Source organism: Drosophila suzukii, chromosome 3 (assembly GCF_043229965.1).
Source record: "Drosophila suzukii chromosome 3, CBGP_Dsuzu_IsoJpt1.0, whole genome shotgun sequence".
Taxonomy (NCBI): Eukaryota; Metazoa; Arthropoda; class Insecta; order Diptera; family Drosophilidae; genus Drosophila; species Drosophila suzukii.
This window is the reverse complement of record NC_092082.1, coordinates 57,659,210-57,669,551: the sequence shown is the minus strand read 5'-3', so window position 1 is coordinate 57,669,551 and position 10,342 is coordinate 57,659,210. Positions and strand designations below refer to the sequence as shown.

Sequence of the window (10,342 nt, the reverse complement as noted above, 5' to 3'; positions counted from 1 at the left end):
TACAGATAATACCCTTATTCACCTTTCGTTTGATGAAACTCTTAAGTTTCTAACACTTATACTTTTCCTTATATAAATTAAAATGTACAAAATGGCCCGATTTCGCATCAGAAAAGATATAATATATAAAATATATAAAAAAAAGGAATGCAAAAGGAACGGTGCGGTTTTGGCATTGATAACTGTAAATCAAAGTTCGTTTACTTGTTTCTAATCATTTCTGGCAAATTCATTTTGTAACCAGACGTTTTTTATGATGGGGAAGAAAACAAAAGAAATTAGCCATGATTTGAGGAAAGTCATAATAAAACTTTGTGATGAAATTGGCAGAACACACTCCTCTTACTTCAAAATTTTAATTTATCGGGTTCCTGTGAGTCAAAACCCCGCTCTGGTAGAGTAGCGTTTTGAAGACACTTCAAATAAATCCAAGAACAACATCCTCCCGAAATGTAATGCATTAAAGACAAGTATAGTAAGGATCTTCATAACGACACTGTATGCAAAATTTTGAAGAAGGAAGACTATAACAGCCGTACTGCCCGGAAGAAACCACTCATATCACAAGTCGACAAATAAAACCAATGGAATTCTCCAGAAAATTAAATAATAGGCCCCAGGAGTTCTGGAAAAAAGTGATTTTTAGTGCCGAAAGCAAGTTTTGCATATTTGGACTAAAGGGCCGTAAGCTTGTGTGGCGAAACCAAAACCTTGCCCCAACCGTTAGGCACGGTGGTGGTGGCGTTATGGTTTGGGGGTGTATGGCGGCCAGTGTAGTTGGAAATCTTGTTTTTATTGAATCTACAATGGATCACAAGAGGTATATCAACATCCTTGGGGAAAATATACATCAAAGCGCCACGAAACTGGGACTGGAGGATGACTTTTGGTTCCAACAGGACAACGACCCGAAGGATTGTGCCACGGATACAAAACTTTAATTGCTTTATAATGTGAAGAATCAGTTCAATTCGCCAACGCAGTCCCCAGATCTCAATCAAGTTGAGCATTTGTGGGACCTCCTTGAGCGCAGGATCCACCAGCACACCATTTCATCAAAGGAAATGCTAAAACAAGTGATGGTCCAGGAATGGAATAAAATATCGTTGGAGAACACAACAAAATTGGTCCAGTCAATGCCAAATCGGTTGGCTGAAGTCCTAAAACGAAAGGGGTATCCGACCTCATATTGAATTCAAGTTCTTATGCCAAAAATATGGAGTTTTCTTACAATTTTTGATTTTGTACGCATACTTTTTCTGATGCGAAATCAGGCCATTTTGTACACTTTAATTTACACTGGTCGGCATAAATATTTTGTCAAAACAAAAGTTTAATATACTCATAATTTGAACTTACTTCTTGTAAACTTTTGGCATCAATGGAAAGGTAATTTAAATGCCGTTTGAGTGATACAATACATTTCTTAACCCATTTAGAATTTATTGAAAAGGACAAATTTGTGTAAATCTACTTTCTACTTCTAAATCTATTTTTTAAACGTTTTTCCTCGACTTGAAAACTTAAATTTTTTGATGGAAAAAGTTTCTTCAAACAAAAAAAATAGTAACTGCAAAAACAATTTTTCAAAAATCCTTTTGCTTATATTTCTTATGATTTTTTTGAAAATGTTAAGAAACATGAATTTGGGCCATATTTTTCTTTTATTCAAACAAATTTTTTCCGACATTGTCACTGACCCCTATTACTAATATTCTTTATTCATTGATTTGGATTCTCTTTACAATATGATCGCATTCCATTTCCTACATTTATGTTCTTTATTTTTCGAATATAACACCTCTCATCTTCTCTGACAAATGAATAGTCCGTCTAACTAAAAAAGGGTTCGATTTTAAAACATGTCAAGACTCATCTCAAAACTTCTATATTTTTTGTATACGCTTACTTCAAGCACTGTACAAAAAATATTATTGAAGTTTGAAAGTCTACTTAGTGAAGTAAATCATGACTTTAATTCAAAACAAGAAAGGAAGCCAATTTCGGCAAGCTGCAGTTCTTCTAAGGGAGCAATAAATACTCAATGTTTAAGGACTTAGTTTAGAAAACTAAACAAGGAAGAACGCTATAGTCGAGTACCTCGACTATCAGATACCCGTCACTCAGCTAAATAGAGATATGTAAGCAGCAAAGCGAGATTAAAATGCGCCACCTACCGGCGGTATACAGATTTAAGCGTTATGGGCGTTAGAGTGCGCGTGGCAAATTTTCTTTTGGGTCAATCGATAGGTATTGATAAGAACAATACATTTCAGTTAAAATTTTTATTCTAGCATGAAAACTGTAGGAGCCACAGTTTTGGGCGGTTTGTGGGCGTTAGAGTGGGCGTGGCACTCTGCTGAAACAAACTCAGGAATCTGCACGCCAAATCTCAATAGCCTAGCTCCCATAGTTTCCGAGATCTCAGCGTTCATCCGGACGGACAGACAGACGGACAGACGGCCAGACGGACATGGCTAGATCGACTCGGCTAGTGATCCTGATCAAGAATATATATACTTTGTGGGGTCGGAACCGCTTCCTTCTGCCTGTTACATACTTTCCGACGAATCTAGTATACCCTTTTACTCTACGAGTAACGGGTATAAAAATAATAACGGAAATTTTACGATAATGTTATATTTTAATTTACTAGCGAATATGTTTGACTGAAAACGACATTCATTTTTCGATTCTTCCTATAAGACAACAAATATGCCACCCTTATAATTATAATTAATAACGCACGAATAGGTTATATTAAAATGTATAGCGTTTATTCGGAGCGGCAGACGGACTGTGAATGTGTAAAAAGCTTGGCTCCAAGATCTTCATATAGACATATGCAGGCTTACAAAGTAGTTGCTGAATAGATAAACGACAGCTTTAGTGGTATAAGAAATAAGGCGAAAGATAAGCAGAGAGCGCTGCAGGTGCCGTCGTACACCTATGCGCGCATGACTAGGCGCTGGCGATCTGCTCCGAACATACTCACCCCGTTGGAAGGGGTAAGGTTCCAACTATCTCGGAATCGATGGGCAGAACGGCTAGCTTGGCGACGGCTCTCTTGATCAGACCCGTAGCTGTGCGGACCATAGCTACTCTGATGACTCCGTCACCGCCGGGTATGACTTCCTGGATGCATCCAAGCTGCCATCTCAAGGGTGGAACGTTGTCCTCCTTAAGCAAAACTATGCGTCCAACCTTTATGTTAGACGTTTCGACGCGCCACTTTTCGCTGCTCCACCTTTTCCAGAAATGTTGCTGCATCTGGGTAACCCGCTGCCATCTGCTGAGGCGGTCTTCGCGGAGATGAGTAATGCCAGGCTCAGGAAACTCAGTGTAGCTGGAACCCTTCAGGAAATGCGCCGGTGTTAGCACCTCAAGGCTTTCTGCATTTTCTGAAATTGGACAGAGCGGACGGGAGTTAAGGATGGCAGAAATCTCATATGCAAGAGTTCTTAATTCATCGATGGCTAAGATGGATGCACCGACGACTCTGTAGAAGTGAAATTTAGCTGACTTCACAGCAGCCTCCTATAAACCACCGAAGTGCGGGGCACGCGGAGGGATGAACTTCCAATCGATCCCATCAGCTAAACAGACGGAAGATATCGATGCTGTGTGCTGCTCGCTCAAAAAGAGCTCTTTCAGCTCGGCAAGCTCTCTCTTTGCACCGACAAAGTTTGTAGCATTGTCGCTCCAAATGGTACGCGGACTGCCTCTAAGGCTGATGAATCTTCTCAGCGCTGCGATGAAAGAATCCGTCGTGAGATCCTGGACCACTTCCAAATGAGCAGCCTTCGTGGAAAAACAGACAAAGACGGCGATATAGCACTTGTGGGGTGCCTTATTTCTGGCCTCTGCCTTATGATAGAATGGCCCACAATAGTCCACTCCTGTGGTATGAAAAGCTGGATTGGGCTGCACTCTATTTGCTGGCAGGCTACCCATGACTTGCTCCCAAGTAACAGGCTTCATTCGAAAACATCGGACGCATTTGTTGATAACGGTGGCGACGAATTTGCGGCCTCCAATCGGCCATTACCTTTGTCGCAGTGCGGCAAGCAGCGCCAGCGATCCTCCATGCAAATATTTCTCATGATAATAAACGATGATCGCCTTAATGACTGGATGATCCTTGGTCCAAGTTTACGTTCTGAAGCCTTCCACCCACGCGAAGTAATCCGTTGGAGCCGAGTATAGGCCTAAGCGAAACCAGCTTGCTTTTCTGTGGAAACGGCTTGCCCTGGCTAAGAGATCCATACTCCTTCGCCAAGTTAACCTGTTGGATGCTCCTCAGAAGAAGAACAGTTCCAGAGTTGATCTCCTCCACCGAAAGTCGACCTTTTAACGGCGCAGATTTGGCTCTGCAATTTGAAATGAATCGATAAATGTATGCAAATACGCGCTGCAACTTATCAAAAGAGTTGAGGAATTTGCAGTTTGATGAACTGTCTATGGAAACGGCCCCAATTAGAGCCACAGAACGGCGCTCTGGAAGATCCTTTACTGAGTCTAGCAGGGACGGCCAATTTGACGAGCTTTGCAGAAGGAATGGAGGCCCGTTAGCCCAAAGCGCTTTCAAACCCTAGGTAGCTACACACTTCCGAACCTTGCGGCCATTCAGGACGTAAGCATTCAAAAACTACTATGTTTCTTGAGAAAAACAGAATACTTCGCGAAAGCAGGTAACCCATGAGCTAGGGAAACGGATCTTTTCAGAGATCATGTGGTATCACAAGGGGCCCATTGTGGCCTAAGTGAGGGGACTAATATTTAGTCTCCAACCAGTCCTACCTAACCTAACCTAACCTAGCCCAAAGGGAATGTTACAACAATTCTCTTGGGGTACATCCTCGCGACACGACGTCTGCCGGGTTCAAGTTTATAGGAACGTGATGCCAAGACATGTCTTTCGTCATCTCCAATTTTCGCGATTCTGTTTGATACGAAAACGTTAAACTCCCTCGGAGGTTGCCGAATCCACGCCAACACAATGGACGAGTCCGACCAGCAATGAAAGGTGCAATCGAAATCTATGGCTTCCTTGGCGTTTACGATTAGCTCAGCCAATAAAAGCGCTGCGGAAAGTTCTAATCTTGGAATTGTTAAGGTCTTCAATGGAGCTACCCTTGACTTGGCACAGAGCAGATGGACTTTCGATTCTCCATTGGTCTCCGATCGCAAGTATAGACACGCTCCATAAGCTGACATGCTAGCATCGCAGAATCCATGCAACTCAACGGAAGCCCTTGGTTGCAGTACGAATCGTGGGAATTTTAAGTTCTGTACGACCGATAACTGTGAGGTCAACTCCCCCCATGACGAAAGAATGGGCTCTGGCAGTGCATCATCCCAATCCACGTTCGCACTCCATAGGGATTGCAGAAAAATCTTAGATTTTGTGATAATAGGAGTTATTAAACCGACTGGATCATAGAATTTGGCAATCGTCTACACTGCAACCCGCTTAGTGGGTCGTTGATTGGTTGGAAGTTGAGAAAAATAAAATAGGAGCTGATCAGAAGATGGATCCCAGACTAACCCCAATGCCTTGGCGACATCCGATCCATCGTGAAATTTGATTAACTGCTCCTTGTCGCATTCAGACTCTCCTTCAAGGGCTGCTGACTCATTCGAACACCATTTGCGAATTGAAAAGTGGCCCCGCGACAGTAGTTCCTTCACCTGACGAAGAATTTCACTCACCTCCTCAACTGAGTCGCCACCAGATATTAAATCATCCACATAGAAATCTCTACGAACAATTTTTGCTCCAATAGGAAATGATTCCTCCTCATCGTAAGAGAGTTGATGCATGGCCCTTATAGCCAAGAAGGCAGCTGGCTTGGTTCCATAAGTCACCGTGTTCAATTTAAAAACACTCAACTCTTCCCTGGAGCTCTCTCTCCAAACGATGCACTGCAAGAAATCATTCGGGTACGAGACACGCACGCAACGGTACATCATGCAGATATCTCCACAAAGGGCAACTTTAAAAAATCGAAAGCGAAGCAGTATATTGAAGATTTTTTGTTGAATTGTTGGTCCTGCCAGAAGTAAGTCGTTCAGAGAGGTACCAGAAGTTGATTTAGCAGATCCATCAAAAACGACACGAAGCTTCGTACTCGTGCTCTCCTGCTTATGTACGCAATGGTGGGGCAAAAAGAATTGTGTTTCTGGCGGTTCCTTAGTTACAAGAGACATGTGACCTAGGTCGATATACTCCCTCAAAAATGCTGAATACTGAGCTTTCAGGGCTGGGTTTCTATCTAGTTTAGCTTCCAAACTCTTGAAACGACGACGAGCCAAGCAATAAGAATCACCTAAAGATTCGAATCCGGAAGTGGTCAAGAGACGAACAGAGTATTGGCAGTTTCCAAGTCGAATGCAATTTTCAGTAAAAAGTTGCTCACATCGCAAGTCTTCCGGCAATAAAGATGGCTTAGACGAAGTGAAGTCCTCAATTTCCCAAACTCGCTTTACAATGGCGGAAAGTGTGTCATCGGAATGATCAGCTGGGTCCTTGATGCTGGCTTGTAAAACCGATTTATGAGTTGGCATGTTCGATGATAACCCTCCAGAGACTATCCAACCAAGCTTGGTGTTCTGAAGAGTTGGCAAAGCCCTATCCAAATGAATTTGTCCCATAGAAATTATTTCGAAAAACAACCCAGCGCCGAGTAAAAGGTCAATTCGTTGTGATTGATTAAAATTAGGGTCAGCGAGTGAAATGTTTTGCGGTATCCTCCACGATGTTGCATTTATATTGAAATGGGGTTGATAATCAGTAATACTGCGAGTCACAACCGCTGTGAATGCCGCACGATAGCTTGCATCCCGTGATTGCATAAGAATATCGACAGTCTTATCGGAGATCATGGAAGATTCTCCTATCCCAGAAATCGACGATTGCGATCTTCTGTGATTCAAGTTTAGTTGGCTAGCTAAGCGAGAGGTTATGAAGTTAAGCTGGGAGGCCGAATCTAAAATTGCTCGGCAAGGCATAAATGCTCCAATTCTATTTCTAACGTAGATAATAGCAGTTGGAAGCAACACGTAGTCGATCGGCAAAATATTTAAGGTTTTGGGTGGAGGGCTTGGTAAATGATGATCAGGATGCGATGATGTATGCGAACATGATACTAATGCTGATGAAGTAGATGGTAATGGCTGAGAGCTCGAGGATGGGTCGCATGATGGAGATGAAAATGAGGTTGATGTTGCGGATGGGTCATGGTTCATGTGTAATAATGAATGGTGCTTCATGCGACAATACTTGCAGTGAGTCGACTTGCATTGCTGCAAACTATGCCCCTTGCGCAAACAGTTGAGGCAAAGGTGCAACTTCTTTGCTTCTCTATATCGAAGATTCGGACTCAAATTTAAAAATCGAGAACACTTTGGCAAATAATGATCCCGTGCATCGCAAAATACGCATGTCAAATGATTTGAGTTAGTAGCAGATGCAATAAGTGTATTTTGGTTATATTTGTGCAAGTTTTTTCCCACCTGCTGGCCTGGTGTTTGAGTTACCAAGGCTTGATCCAAGTTTTCCATCATCCTGCACCTCTTCCAAAAACGACTCCATAGCATCCCAGGTAGACAGCTCAGTGATTGACAAATCCTCTTCCCATTTTTCCCGCGTCCTCTGATCCAGTTTCCGAGTGACGATGTGAATTAAAAGTCCATCCAAAATTTGTTGCGTATTGGCCAGGGTTCGAATTGCTCGCAGATGCGAATTCATGCAATCGCTCAGCTCCCGAAGACCCTTCGAAGATCCCTTCTCGACACCCTTTAAACCGAATATTGCCTGAACATGTGCCTGAAAGTTTAAAACTTTATTATCAAATCGATTAACCAGCAAATTCATAGCCTTTTTAAAATTAGCATTCGAGAGTTCGAGCGAGCGTATGGTTTCCAGAGCCACGCCGCCCAAACTCGAACGCAAATATTGTAATTTTTCAATGTCGCTTAGCTCATCATCATTTCCGATGACCGTAGTGAAAGTCGCAAGAAAATCCGGCCGCTCAGAGTAGGATCCATGAAAACGAGCAATTTCCAAATTTGGCAACCGAGGCTTTCAAGATCGAAAAGATAGATCCGCATTATTAGTGATGTCAATAGATGTTGAATTTGCAGCGGTTGAAGCCGGCAATTGTGACTTGCGATGAGCCGCCAAGCCTCGGCTTAGTTTCGCCTTCACATCCATGAAGACTTCAGCAAATTCAATCCGATGGTCGCTCGAGATCTCTGCAAAATCCAGTCTTTCCAACGATGTCTGCGCAGAATCAATTGCCTGGTTTAAGGAATTGATCCATTCCATTCGCGCCAGCAAATCAGCTTCGTCAAACTGATTAACCGCATCAGCGTTCAAATAACATTTCATCGAGCTCATTTGCCGCAAAATAGTTTGGGCTTTGACTCGGTAGTAGTCAACGTCACTTGTGGATTCATTTTGAGCCCGAACCGAGTTTTCCGTATCAGACATTTTTCAATTTCGAGAAAAAAAATGAAATAACATTAAATGTCCGACCGCGTTAGAGGCACGAAACACCGTATACCTTTTACCGCGAAAATGTAAAGGTTAACAAGCGTCGCCGAGATGCAACGGAACCTTTAACTTGGTTGTTGTTGTTCTTGCCGATAAATTGCCTGCCTAGCAACAGCGGATTATGTAACTGGCAAACGAATGTATGTATGGCTATATGTACATATATATATGTAATATGCGCTATTAACAAAGATTAAATGCGATTCACTTTGTTAAGAATTGTTTGCACAACACAGTTTTGGTGTTTGTTCACAGCGCAAAATGTACAAAAAATCAAACGGCTTGCTGTGCACTTTTATATGCACTTATGTATGTATGTATGTTCGTATGCTTGTGCCCGAATGCACGATAACGACAGCGAAACAAAGCGTTTGTTTAAACTATATTCGGAGCGGCAGACGGACTGTGAATGTGTAAAAAGCTTGGCTCCAAGATCTTCATATAGACATATGCAGGCTTACAAAGTAGTTGCTGAATAGATAAGCGACAGCTTTAGTGGTATAAGAAAGAAGGCGAAAGATAAGCAGAGAGCACTGCAGGTGCCGTCGTACACCTATGCGCGCATGACTAGGCGCTGGCGATCTGCTCCGAACAAATGAAGTTGTCCGATTTGTATTAAATTGAATTCGTAATTTTAGTAAACAACGAAGATTTAATTTGTTTACATTTTTCTTAAATTATTTTTTGTATCATTCCTATGGAAGCTATAGGATACAGTTGTAAGATCCGGCTTGTTCCGAATTATATACTACCTGCAATAGAAACAAGATAGCTTAACAACTGAGAGACTAGTCCGCGTTGAAACGGCTAGACAGGCGGACAGACGGCGGACAGACGCCATGGGCGGTAGACAGATTTGAGCGTTATGGACGTTAGAGTGGGCGTGTCAATCACGATCAATCGATAGGTATTGACGAGACAAATACATTTCAGTTAAAATTTTGTATGTAGCATGAAAATTGTGGGCGCCACAGGCTTGGGCGGAAAAATAATTAAATTGAATACACAATAGTGTATTTTATATTTATTAAGATATACTATTTACCTTTAAAGCAATAAGCCTATTTTAAAAAGCTTTTTAAGTTAAAGCTCCCACAATTTCAAACACAAAATTTATCAAAAGACAACGCAAATAATAAAAAGCAAGAGACACTCTTGGCGGTTAAATCTTTGCTGCATTGAAAAGATATGTATGCAAATGCTCCAAATGGGTTTTATTCAAATTTTCCGCTGCTGCATTTCGAATGCTAAAAAACTACAAAAACGCAAGGCACACAAATAAGGATCCTGGGTTTTCGTAGTCCTTTCACAACTAGCTTCTTCCGCTAGTGTTCCTGGGTTCTTCTAGGAACTTCCTGGTTTCAATAACGTCTTTTTTGTGTGACCTTGTTAGTTCATTTTACACTTCCTGCACCCAAGGGTGCTCAACATGACCAGCACCATCAAATCAAGCAGTAGCCAAGTTGGGAACAGTACCAGGCGCTCAGTATCACCCACTGCAGATGAGAATTGCTGATCAGCATATGTCTTACTAACTACACGTCTTACCGTCTCAACGGCACACTGACCAGCCGATGCAGTCAGCACATTTTGCAGTGTCAGCCGTTGTAGGGCTTGCGAATTGGTTTTACAATTTATGACTCATATAAATCACCCTGACTTGGATGGAAAGTCCGTTGTGACTAATTCTGACTTAAATTTTCCCTCCAAAACATTTAATTCATATTGACCAAGATACAAGAGAAAGGGAAAATCGATCGTTTCAAAAAAAAATTAAGTCTTATT

General features: G+C 42.0%; 1 protein-coding gene across 2 annotated transcripts; it reads right to left on the bottom strand.

The window, feature by feature from the left end:
* Positions 1-2,768: 2,768 nt before the first annotated feature.
* Positions 2,769-9,107, bottom strand: LOC139352993 (uncharacterized). Of its 2 annotated transcripts, none has more exons than XM_070995984.1 (3): positions 7,516-9,107; positions 2,996-3,401; positions 2,769-2,865 (listed from the first exon to the last, which is right to left on the bottom strand). In XM_070995984.1, exons 1-3 carry the CDS (start codon positions 7,874-7,876, stop codon positions 2,832-2,834), a joined length of 801 nt encoding a protein of 266 aa, XP_070852085.1. In that variant the 5' UTR covers positions 7,877-9,107; the 3' UTR covers positions 2,769-2,831. The 2 variants fall into 2 exon arrangements, with proteins under 2 accessions (XP_070852085.1, XP_070852086.1); XM_070995985.1 differs by having other exon boundaries at positions 4,049-9,106.
* Between the last annotated feature and the right edge of the window lie 1,235 nt (positions 9,108-10,342).